The sequence below is a fragment of the Salvelinus sp. IW2-2015 genome, linkage group LG17, assembly GCF_002910315.2.
Source record: "Salvelinus sp. IW2-2015 linkage group LG17, ASM291031v2, whole genome shotgun sequence".
NCBI lineage: Eukaryota > Metazoa > Chordata > Actinopteri > Salmoniformes > Salmonidae > Salvelinus > Salvelinus sp. IW2-2015.
This window is the reverse complement of record NC_036857.1, coordinates 29,200,135-29,212,815: the sequence shown is the minus strand read 5'-3', so window position 1 is coordinate 29,212,815 and position 12,681 is coordinate 29,200,135. Positions and strand designations below refer to the sequence as shown.

General features: G+C 44.3%; 1 protein-coding gene across 2 annotated transcripts in view; it reads right to left on the bottom strand.

Moving 5' to 3' along the window:
* LOC111976724 (dihydropyridine-sensitive L-type skeletal muscle calcium channel subunit alpha-1-like) overlaps positions 1–12,681 on the bottom strand; it is a 42,506-nt gene that overhangs the window by 20,806 nt on the left and 9,019 nt on the right. For both annotated transcript variants that reach the window (XM_024005789.2, XM_024005790.2), the window contains exons 3-18: positions 12,212–12,351; positions 11,550–11,683; positions 10,605–10,757; positions 10,032–10,237; positions 9,380–9,483; positions 8,985–9,130; positions 8,362–8,437; positions 7,859–8,019; positions 6,212–6,437; positions 5,662–5,869; positions 5,459–5,579; positions 4,831–4,945; positions 4,324–4,423; positions 3,856–3,925; positions 1,364–1,496; positions 1,019–1,148 (exon numbers count right to left, since the gene is read on the bottom strand). In XM_024005789.2, coding sequence (XP_023861557.1) covers positions 1,019–1,148; positions 1,364–1,496; positions 3,856–3,925; positions 4,324–4,423; positions 4,831–4,945; positions 5,459–5,579; positions 5,662–5,869; positions 6,212–6,437; positions 7,859–8,019; positions 8,362–8,437; positions 8,985–9,130; positions 9,380–9,483; positions 10,032–10,237; positions 10,605–10,757; positions 11,550–11,683; positions 12,212–12,351 — 2,223 coding nt within the window. The remainder of the gene's footprint in view (positions 1–1,018; positions 1,149–1,363; positions 1,497–3,855; positions 3,926–4,323; positions 4,424–4,830; positions 4,946–5,458; positions 5,580–5,661; positions 5,870–6,211; positions 6,438–7,858; positions 8,020–8,361; positions 8,438–8,984; positions 9,131–9,379; positions 9,484–10,031; positions 10,238–10,604; positions 10,758–11,549; positions 11,684–12,211; positions 12,352–12,681) is intronic.

The following is a 12,681-nucleotide window of genomic DNA, read 5'->3' as shown; positions in this document are numbered from 1 at the left end:
TCACAAAAGGGGTCCCCGGCCCCAAAAYGTTTGAGAAGCTTTACACTGTTTGTCCTTTTATGGAACATTTATTGATGTTTCATTTTGAATGCACTTTATTTAAAATGTTATTTTATTTGATGTGTCTGACTGGAACACATTAGAAGACACCACTTAGTAGGGTGTCCAATCAAAAACACATATTTTGACCAGTGGGTAAATGGTGTAGTCTAAACCTCATGTCTCTATCATAATCCGTTCAAAAGTTATTGGAGTTGTTACCCTTGCAGGTGACCAAAATTAAGGTGAATAATTCAATGGCCAGATAATTTTTTGGGTCAAAGATATACAGTAAGAGTCAAAAGTTTGGACCCACCTACTCATTCAAGGGTTTTTCTTGATTTGTACTATTTTCTACATTGTAGAATAATAGTGAAGACATCAAAACTATGAAATAACAATATGGAATTAGTAACCCCCCCCAAAAAAGAGTTAAACAAATCAAAATATATTTTATATTTGAGATTCTTCAAAATAGCCACCCTTTGCCTTGATGACAGCTCTGCACACTCTTGGCATTCACGTCTTATATATTAGTATTCGCTTTTCATATTCATGTGAAATTATTGTTCATTTTAGTAGATTTCTCGCAAAAGCAAGCATATCTCTGTGAAATGTAAAAGGAGCACAAGCATTTTTTTTATTTAATTCAGCTCGTGTCGATTTTGCTTGTTTGCGACCCGCGGAAACAACTTTGCAAACGACCACAACATATGAAATCCTCAAAAGTCTGCGAGAAAGTGCCGCCGCTGTCGAACAGAGAACAGTGCTTATTATCAGATGTATATTAGCTTACAAAATCAGACTTTTAGGATATAATGTTAATGATATATTAGAGAAAGTCCCCACTGAAGAATTCAGAACACTAATTGTATTTTATAACATAATGAAGTGAAATTTTATTCACCAAAGTGTGTTTTCATCCAGAGTAGATAGACACRCTACACTTAGACTTCCTAATGGAACATAGCCTGAGCACCTTATTCCTGAATGACTTGGGGTCTATGGGATCCTCAGCGGCCAGTGATATGCTACTGAGGAGGATGAAGAGCAGGATGAAGTTGGTGAAGGGGTTGGCATTGACGATCCTATGACACAGCTTACGAAACCTGACCACGGAGGGAACACAAACACACACACAAAGAAAAGACAACAACCTCAACTTACATAGTTATTGTAACATCCGACGGGAACACGAGGCCAATTTATTATTGAATCATGATTTTAATAGCAGTCTAATAAGAGTCTTCGTCAGATACACCCCATCGTTCGTTGTTGGCCTGAATTGAATTGAATAGGGAATGTGTTGATCTGTGCGACTCACTTGTTCTCCGGTCCGAAGATAAAGAAGGAGTAGGTCTCCGGCATAGGAACCTCTTCCTCTTTCAGCTGGAGGTCAGCCATTGGTCGAGGCCGTGGGCTCTCAGGGATAGCAGGCTCCTCCTCCTCGTCATCACCTAGAACAGAAGGCGTCGTGGATAGGACAGTTGGTAGTTGGCAGTCATTKAATTATTATACAGTAAATTCATTATTGACAGGTTTTTTTATGGTGTGCTATCCTTTTTCTTTCATTAAAGTCATTCAATTTAMAACCAGATTTTTGTTTTAATAAGGCCTCCTCTTTTCAGACAAAAACACAACCATATTTGTTTTAGGTTCATAAACATAAGACATGGTGTAGCAATAGTCTGATTCCAAGTCTGTTTGTGCTGTRTTGCCAACTCCTATGGTTAGTGGCGTGACAATGAAGTTGACAGCACAAACAAATCTGGGATCAGGCTACTGTAGCAGGGATAAACGAGAGGATGTGCTGTGCACTCTTTAAAAAAAAAAAATATTTCACCTTTATTTAACCAGGTAGGCCAGTTGAGAACAAGTTCTCAATTACAACTGCGACCTGGCCAAGATAAAGCTAAGCAGTTCGACACATACAACAACACAGAGTTACACATGGAATAAAACAAACATACAGTCAATAATACAGTAGAAAAAAGTCTATATACATTGTGTGCAAATGAGGTAAGATAAGGGAGGTAAGGCAATAAATAGGCCATGGTGGCAAAGTAGTTACAATATAGGAATTAAACACTGGAGTGATAGATGTGCAGAAGATGAATGTGCAAGTAGAGATACTGGGGTGCAAAGGAGCAAGATAAATAAATAAATACAGTATGGGGATAAGGTAGTTGGATGGGCTATTTACAGATGGGCTATGTACAGGTGCAGTGATCTGTGAGCTGCTCTGACAACTGGTGCTTAAACTAGTGAGAGCGAAATGAGTCTCCAGCTCTAGTGATTTTTGCAGTTCATTCCAGTAATTGGCAGCAGAGAACTGGAAGGAAATGCAGCCAAATGAGGAATTGGCTTTGGGATGACCAGTGAAATATACCTGCTGGAGCGCGTGCTTCGGGTGGGTGCTGCTATGGTGACCAGTGAGCTGAGATAAGGCGGCTTTACCTAGCAAAGACTTGTAGATGACCTGGAGCCAGTGGGTTTGGCGACGAGTATGAAGCGAGGGCCAGCCAACGAGAGCGTACAGGTTGCAGTGGTGGGTAGTATATGGGCTTTGGTGACAAAACGGATGGCACTGTGATAGACTGCATCCAATTGTTGAGTAGAGTGTTGGAGGCTATTTTTGTAAATTACATCGCCGAAGTCGAGGATCGTAGGATGGTCAGTTTTACGAGGGTATGTTTGGCAGCATGAGTGAAGGATGCTTTGTTGCGAAATAGGAAGCTGATTCTAGATTTAATTTTGGATTGGAGATGCTTAATGTGGGTCTGGAAGGAGAGTTTATAGTCTAACCAGACACCTAGGTATTTGTAGTTGTCCACATATTCTAAGTCAGAACCTCCAGAGTAGTGATGCTGGACGGGCGGCAAGGTACGGCAGTGATCGGTTGAAGGAGCATGCATTTAGTTTTACTTGCATTTAAGAGCAGTTGGAGGCCACGGAAGGAGAGTTGTATGACATTGAAGCTTGTCTGGAGGTTAGTTAACACAGTGTCTAAAGAAGGGCCAGAAGTATACAGAATGGTGTCGTCTGCGTAGAGGTGGATCAGAGAATCACCAGCAGCAAGAGCGACATCATTGATGTATACAGAGAAGAGAGTCGGCCCGAGAATTGAAACCTGTGGCACCCCGATAGATACTGCCAGAGGTCCGGACAACAGGCCCTCTGATTTGACACACTGAACTCTATCAGAGAAGTAGTTGGTGAACCAGGCGAGGCAGTCATTTGAGAAACCAAGGCTGTTGAGTTTGCCGATAAGAATGTGGTGATTGACAGAGTCAAAAGCCTTGGCCAGGTCGATGAATACGGCTGCACAGTATTGTCTCTTATCGATGGCGGTTACGATATCGTTTAGGACCTTGAGCTCTGTCGAGGATGAGCACAACAACCTCAGACAACTCATATTTCCGATTCCAGGAAAATGGCTGGATAACAACAAACACATGTGTGGTAGTACAGCCTTTATAAGGCAGTGGACAGCGTGTAAGAATAGACTGGACTTAAAAAGATGATGATCTTTGGGATGAGCGGCTAATAATAATTAGATGGGGCTATTCTTATACTGACTGTACCGCGGCTGGGAGAGCAGCACTGATAGTCATTCAATCCAATGTAATGACGTCAACATCAAGCAGTAGCTTTCCTACTGCAATTAGCTATCGACTATTAGATTCAGTTGCTTCTTTTTTGTAACGGTTCGATTAGCAGAAGTGCGATTCAGATGATAGTACAGTAGTGTATGCTGGGATAATTCCTGAAGCCTTGCCTGGCCTAGGGCTGGCTCAGACKGTGCCTACCACCTACCTGGGAAGTCTGCTGAAGGGAAGGGATCCTTCACTTCCTTCACGTTGGATTCAAACTCATCAACTTTCAGCTGTAATTGAAAACAATGGATATATAATGAGACAGGTTTATAAACAGCTAAAAACATAGAGATTCAGAATACAAGAGACACAGCTAACTTAAATACCACACATTGACCCAGCATCAGCTCATTGACAGCTTAATGGCACAGTATACAGTAGGCTATCCGTGCCATCTCAACACCTGGTTCAGGACTGAAATAGTGAAATGTAACCCTGCACCAAGAGATGTGGTGTTAGATCCTGTTGGCTCACTAGCCCTCTTTGCTGACTGACCGTAGCGGTGGTGGGAATCCACTCTATCCTAGTTCTCTGTCCAGTTAGCTTCTTAATGCTAGGGTTAGTTAACTAACCTCATACACTAACCTGCCAGGTACAGATAGAGGACTCTTGAGTCAGCAGTACTAACCTTAGCAGTGGTGGGAATCCCCTCCATCTTTGCTCTCTGTTCAGCCAGTTTCTTAGCCAGCAGAATCTTCTCCTCGTCAGCCTTGTCTGGCATGTTGGCCCTGGTAGGAACAGGTGGAGAGAGGGAGAATAGGGGAACATTTAGTTGTAATAATGGATGTATAGCTAACAGCGGCTGATTAAGATGGGAAAGGAAGGAAGATAAAMATAAAGGAGGATAGAGAAAGTTGAGCAAACAGCCGCTAACATCCAGTAGGACATGGGCAGGAGTTCACCGCAACTGCGTACCGGCACCTCAGATTTTGTTCCCGCACCTCCTATAGAATATTAGCTCAAAAGTATTGTGGAGCTCCTGCACRTAAATATAAARGGTACCGGCACACAAAATGAGTACTGGAACCTATTTCAGTCTAAGTCAAGCACMGCTAACATCTTAAATTTATTTAGCTCTTTCTGCAATGGTGCCAAACAAGACTGTGTTGAGTCAAAGGAGGGTTGTTGTGTTTACCTGAGCAGTTTCCTCCTCTTCCTCTCCTCTGCCTTGTCTTTCTGGGCGGCCGTCAGGCTCTCTGCTTCTGCCAGGTTGTCAACAGCGATGGCCAGGAACACGTTGAGGAGGATGTCTGTTCACACAGCACTCAGGAAACAACAGCCTTGTACTTGGGCCTGCTCTTAGCTATGCCACAGTCTAGCCTTGTAATTATACAATTATTTACATCCTATAAAATAAGCCCTATTCTGTAACCAAACAGGTCACAAACTATTCTATCCTGACAGACGGTAACAAAAATGTTAATCGAGTTGGCCAGTAACCACACTGCTAACCTTATGCCGAACCTTACATTAAGACAACAGTTCTATTTTGTTTTCACCCATTTTTATGATATTAGCCAATTTTGACTTTGTGGCTGTGGTAACTAGGACAACCGATCTCCTGAGGGGTACTGCCATCACCACAGCAGCCTACCACGGCCTGAGGAGGATGATGATGTCAACCCGAGACTCAAACCCTACAGAGTCCACCCCCTGGATCCTTCATCTACAGCCGTTGGCTTCCTCTCAGTCTCCCCCTGAATCCCCTCACATCCATTCCATTTACGCAATAAATATCAATGTACTGGTGAAGTGAAGGATACAGTTTCCACAGGTGAAGAGGATGATGAAGTAGATGCTGACTAGGATGCCAGGGAAGACTGGTCCACCGTAAGCCATGATACCATTATACATGATGGAGTTCCAGTCCTCCCCTGTCAGAACCTGAATGAAGAGGAGGAAGTCGTTAAATCCGTCCCTCCGGCCAGTCAGTCAACACATCACGCTACAATAGAAAGCACAATACCTGGAAGACACTGATGAGCGCCTGGGGGAAGTTGTCAAAGTTACTGCGRCTGATCTCCTGGTCTGGGAAGTTGAACTTCCCCCCGAACACCTGCATGCCCAGCAGGGAGAAAATGACGATGAAGAGGAAGAGGAGGAGGAGCAGCGAGGCGATGGAACGGACTGAGTTTAACAGGGAGGCAACCAGGTTACTGAGGGAGGTCCAATACCTGAGAGAGGAGACAGTAGTGGGCTGTTATCAGAGATATACTATATGGTGGTACTTAGGTGAAACGTTTACTGACAGTGCGCTCACGAAAATATCATATCGCTTATCTCGTCATTTCAAATGCAATGCTTGACAAGTGCTGTTTTATTGTTGACTCATTAAACTTAGAAAGCACAGAGATGCCGCACAGTGATTGTGGAACAAACCCCAAAATCACTGCAACAGCATGTGTCACCAAATGTTAAATCTCTCTGATGGAAGGCTAGCTAGCTAGCTAGCTCGGGAGGCTCGCAAGAATAGCAAACGTTTGGTCAATAAATACTCTTCCAGTGAGGCGACTTACTTGGTGACCTTGAGCAGTCTCAGCAGGCGGATGCAGCGGAGGACAGAGATGCCGAGAGGGGACATGACGTCAGCAGTGACCAGGATGATCTCGAGGATGCCCACGCTCACCACGAAGCAGTCGAAGCGGTTGAACAGGGACAAGAAGTATTGAGGCAGGCCCAGAGCGTACATCTTCACAAACATCTCCAGCGCAAACAGGGTCAGCAGCACCTTGTTGGCATTATCTGAGAAAGGACACAGGAACCAATGAGGACAAAGGGATAGGCAAGAGGTAACCGATATGAAATCAGGGATAGGCGAGACAGGCCCCTAAGAACTGATCCTTGTTGGCACTATCTGGCACCAGAGAGAATAACACAGCTAAGTAAGTGGAGGCTGGTGGGAGGAGCTATCGGAGGATGGGCTCATTATAATGGCTGGAATGGAATTCATGGAACAGAGTCAAACATGTGGTTTCCATATGTGTGATGTGTTTGATACCGTTTCCATTGATTCCTTTCCAGCCATTACAATGAGCCTGTCCTTCTATAGCTCGTCCCACCAGCCACCATCTAAGTAATATTTTATTTGTGAGTGATGGTTCTCTTTTTCATGCAAGTCGGAATATTTCTGCTGGGAACAAACACCCAAAGACTTAGGTTATTGAATCACCTTAGGGTTATTCAAATATGTATTTTGGGAGAAGCAAAACAGTGAGCAGACATTTCCTTATGGCTTTTTCTCTTAGCCTGACGACTCACACTAAATTCTTACGCAGCTCTGTCGTTTGCTGCATACTTTACTCTGAGACTGCCGTCATTGAAGTCGTTTGTGGTGTCGAGGGGCGTTGTACAAAACAAAGTCATCAGCGATTGGATCGTCTCTAACCAATCATAGTAACAAATCCAATGACACATTTTCAAACCGCCGCTTTACCCAKGTGTGTTCTGGCCCAATCCATCGGTTTCTGTACCAATCAGACGGCCCCGAATGGGTTCGCATTCGGTGAAGGGTCGGGGAGGTATTCAGATCCAGACTCATTGCGGAGAAGAAACTAACGTCCGTGGGCGTGATGTAACATTTGGCCGGAGCAAGGAGTCTGGGTCGCCAGGCAATTACTCTATATATATATTGGACGTTCTTTTTGTCCTGTTCCTGTTATTATTTTGGATGTGCGTAAAACCCCCTGCATTCATTATCGGCAAGACAGGGTGCTAAGAACTGACCCTTGGACAGCAGGACGTTTGATGTAGTTCATGGTTTGTACTGGGAGCAGCTATTTCTGTACTAGAGGCTCAGGTTCTGTCTATGGGGGTAACATTAGTCAACTAAAAAAAGTCACCATATATCAGTGAGTAAAAGTAAAAGAGGTCACAGTATATATAAAGAGATAAAGACATGACAGAAACGAGATACAATAAAACTAGCGTATGCTTACGTGCCAATATTCTGACCTGAGATCTGCGTAACGCAAAATTTTTGTGCAAGTATCTTATTGACATCAATGAATGATTTAAGCGAAAGCCTGAGTTGTGGCAGCTTATCTTTACTCTGAATCGGGCCCATGCAGAACATGCTTCCTAGATGTACTAGTCAATGGCAGCTTCAGTGAGAGCGTAAAACAGACCTTATATAGTAGTGTGTGTGTGTGTGTGTGTGTGTGTACCTTGTACAGTAGTAAGCATGTCTGACTGGTGGTGATGTTCACTAGCGATGGCAATAGTATTCAGGAAGACCACCAGAATCACAGACCAATAAAATGTCTTCGATTTTACATAGACGAGACACTTCATCCTGAAGAACCGGTTCCAGCGACGAGCCAGACGACTGGGGAGAGAGGGTTGAGAGAGAAAGAGAGGAAAGCGGGAGGAGAAATGAGAGACGAGAGGAGGGAGAGGAGAGGAGGAAAGACAGAGAGAGAGAGAGAAAGAGAGGGAGGGAGAAAAGCGAGGGAGACAGAGAGAGGAGAGAGGGAGAGAATGAGGGAGAGAGGGAGAAAAACAGAGGGAGACAGAGAGAGCAGAGAGTGCAGAGAGAGCAGAGAGGGAGAGAATGAGGGAGTGCGGGGAAGGAGAGGATGGTCTGAAGTCAGTCACCGTGTCTATGATATGTAAAAAATAATATTACATTTAAATGATGTATCGCTTATGTTTTTATCTCCGTACTCACTAATAGTACACCATCCGGCTCTCACCCTCCATCCCTATCAGACTGTCTGTGTCTGCCTCCGTCAAAGGCAGGAGTCCTGCCAAGAATAAACAGAATGTTAGGGGGACTTGTATACATTAAGACACCCTACACCCCAACAGGGGGTCAGCTCCCACCTCAGCCCAGTCAAAGCTCTTCTCTGTCCTGGCACCCCAATGGTGGAACAAGCTTCCCTTTAACATTAAAACAGCAGAGTCCCTACCCATCTTCCGAAAATGTCTGAAACCCTACCTTTTTGAAGTGCATCTTAAATAAACCCCCAGGCGCACACCGCCCCAACTTGCCTTTTCTGACTATCACTGACTTTGCTGTTAACTACTTTATTGAGMGAAAATGTACTACTACAACTACTGTGATATGTAGTTGTCTCACCTAGCTATCTTAAGACGAATGCACTCATTTGTAAGTTGCTCTGAATAAGAGTGTCTGCTAAATGTCTAAAATATAAAATGCAATGTTGCTCAAATCCATAGGAACCCCTGGAACAAATCAGACACCCTATAACAATTTAGACGTCGGACACCTCCAAGAGATGTCGGGCGCCCTCYAGAGTCAATGTACAACTGGACAGTGTCAGCAGCTACCTTTCCCCTCCTGCTCGTTTTCTAGGACCTCAGCCTGAGTGATCCATTCCATGTAACCCTTCAGGTCCTCATCCAGCTGCTGGGTCTCCCTCAACTTCTGGAACTCCCCTCGGGACTTAGCCTTCTCTCTCTCCTTGGTGAACTCTCTGGGTGTAGGGAAGAGGACAAAAAAGGTAGAGTAGAAAATAAGAGACATTTCTGATTAAATACACCATTCAAGATAACTAGAAGAACAGTATACTCTTAGAAAAAAGGGTTCCAAAAGGGTTCTATGTGGAACCAAGAAGGGTTCTTCAAAGGGTTCTCCTATGGGGACAGCCAATGAGCCTTTTTTAGGTTCCAGATAGCACCTTTTTTAATAAAAGCGTAGAGTAGAGTAGAGGACATGATCATACCCACTGAGAACACCCAGGACCAGATTGAGCACGAAGAAGGATCCAATTAGGATCAGAGTCACGAAGTAGAGCCAGGGCCACTCGTTCCCTATGGCATCGTTCACCTGCAGGAGAACATCACTATTGCGTTGCTACAACGTCACTACAACATAATACACAAGTGTTTCCCAAACTCGGTCCTGGGGACCCCAAGGGGGGCACATTTTGGTTCCCATAGCACTACACAGCTGCTTCAAATAATCACATTTGATGACATGTTGGATTCAGCTGGGTAGTGCTAGGGCAAAAACCAAAACATGCACCTCTTGGGGTCCCCAGGACCGAGTTGTCATACAGTCACAAAGTAGAGCCAGGGCCATCATTCACCTGAAGGACAGCACAACATTACTACCAACTACAGCGTCACTACTGTAATACAGTAGGTTGTTTGCTACACCACCATGAAGCTGGATGGGTCATCTATTCTAATACACTGCCTTTAATTACGTCATTGGGAGGCAAAATAAGCTGTCTGCGGAATCTCAGCCGGATTCTGACCGCATCTCATGTCCTGTGAAGTGCATAGATGTATGGTCCTCTCAGGTAATGGCACGCCACAGGACCCTGCTGTGAGTCTGCAGTCAGCTGCTTCTCACAGGGAGGAGAGACTGACCCAGTAGAGCACATCGGTCCAGCCCTCCATAGTGATAGACTGGAAGACGGTGAGCATGGCGAAACCAAAGTTGTCAAAGTGGGTGATGCCGAAGTTTGGCCCCGCCCAGCCTGAACGACACTCTGTCCCGTTGAGGAGGCAGCGGCGCCCGTTACCGGCCTGGGCACAGGGGGCGGGCCTCTCGTTCTCTAATGTAGCCATGATGTCTGGAGGAGAGAGAGAGAGACAACCAAATGTTTTATTGTGAAAGATGTTGATGTGTGGTGACCAGGGTTGGGGTTAATTCGATTTCAATTCCAATCAATTCAGAAAAACCCCAATTCCAATTCCCAAATTTTGGAGGAAAGGACAGAAAGCGACACAGCATTTTCATTGTGAAAGACTTTGATGTGTAACACATTAGCGACCAGGTTAGTGGTGCCTTGTTTACAACTCAGACCTCCATCCAAAGTACAGTAGAGCTACCTGGTTGTCCAAATATTACCTGGTTGTCATAGCTGTTTGTCCTCAATGTCAGTGACTTACCTCAAATACTCTTCACATACTCTTTACTATCTACTACTTTTTGCTTACCTGTGCCGGTCCAGTAGCAGGTCTTGTGCATCTTACACTTGAAGAGCTCCAGACCTACGATGGCGTAGATGGTGACCATGAAGAAGACCAGCAGGCCAATGTGCAGCAGGGGCAGCATTGCCTTCAGGATAGAGTTCATCACCACCTGCAGGCCTGGAGGGGAACAACAGGGAGGAGCTCACTACCTCAGTACTATTTACATTTAAAAAAAACAGACATATTAGCCAACGAGGGTCAATGGTGTGTTAAAGAAACAGAAATGTGCCCTAAGCTAAAACCTGAAGAAACAATATTGTAAAACATAATGGAAGGAGATGACAGTGTGACCCACTACTACCCACTGTGAATGTTACTCGAAGCCTGACGAAGAACTTCTGGTCGAAACGCTGCACTGGAGAATCAAACAACTGAAGCATCAAACAATGTGCGGGCGTACAGTGGGGCAAAAAAGTATTTAGTCAGCTACCAATTGTGCAAGTTCTCCCACTTAAAAAGATGAGAGAGGCCTGTAATTTTCATCATAGGTACACTTCAACTATGACAGACAAAATGAGAAAAGAAAATCCAGAAAATCACATTGTAGGATTTTTTATGAATTTATTTGCAAATTAGGGTGGAAAATAAGTATTTGGTCACCTACAAACAAGCAAGATTTCTGGCTTCTCACAGACCTGTAACTTCTTCTTTAAGAGGCTCCTCTGTCCTCCACTCGTTACCTGTATTAATGGCACCTGTTTGAACAATCCTACAATGTGATTTTCTGTTTTTTTTCTTCTCATTTTGTCTGTCATAGTTGAAGTGTACCTATGATGAAAATTACAGGCCTCTCTCATCTTTTTAAGTGGGAGAACTTGCACAATTGGTGGCTGACTAAATACTTTTTTGCCCCACTGTATGTGCTGGCATGTGTGCGCGTGCGTGTTTGCGTGATGTGTCGGTCCTTACTGGGGACTCCAGTTACGAGACGTAGGGGCCTGAGCACCCTGAATGCTCTGAGGGCCTTCATATCTAACCCTCCTCCCTTCTCCATGTGAATGCCTGCTAGATAGTTGATGGTGTCCAGGGCGATGGTGAAGAGGCTGCAGGAGAAAAACAACAGACAGAATTAGTAACTGGTGACACTTTTACTGTAGGCTCACTAGGTACGCATTCATAAAGCCTTTATAACAGCTACATAGGACATTATAGAGTGTCATGCAACTAACTGAACACCGCAGAGATACTAAACAATCGACTTTCTCTGTAACCCTTTACCTGAAGCCAACTAAAGCCAAGCATAATGCATTGTGGTGTGGTTGTAATGCATTGTGGTGTGGTTGTAATGCATTGTGGTGTGGTTGTAATGCATTGTGGTGTGGTTGTAATGCATTTTGGTGTGTTGTAATGCATTGTGGTGTGGTTGTAATGCATTGTGGTGTGGTTGTAATGCATTGTGGTGTGGTTGTAATGCATTGTGGTGTGGTTGTAATGCATTGTATGCCCCCTTTATAATCTACTGGCATAAAACTGAATGTGACCGGAATACGCTGTTGTGCAGACCCAAACCATACAGTGCTAGCTTGATTGATTGGCTTCCATACGGAGCCCTCCCATAGGGCACGTCTTACCCCATGAAGACAATGACGAAGTCCAGTAAGTTCCAAGCGTTCCGTAGATAGGCTCCCTCGTGGAATACAAAGCCGTATGCTATTATCTTCAGAAAGCACTCTAACGTAAAGATCACCAGGAAGATATACTCCAGACTCTCCTGAAAGAGAAAGACACGAAAACCTTGGCAATGTGACTCTTTACAAAACTCGTCGTCTTTATTTATCCATTAGAAAAGAGACTTTGGGAATTTGTTCCAATTTGCAGTTGTAAAGCTCACGCACAACATACACACACACCAGGCTGGGGTCAGATTTGATACCCAACTCCCTGGTCTTACACCTTTCATTTTAGGGAAGCAAAGAGCCCATCTGCCTGAAAAGACCTATCGATGGCAGTTAGTTCAATAGAGGATAAAAGGCATTTCAAGGCCCACTCTGTGATATTTACCGCTGTATTCTTTCTTCATTAACGATATAAGAACATAGGA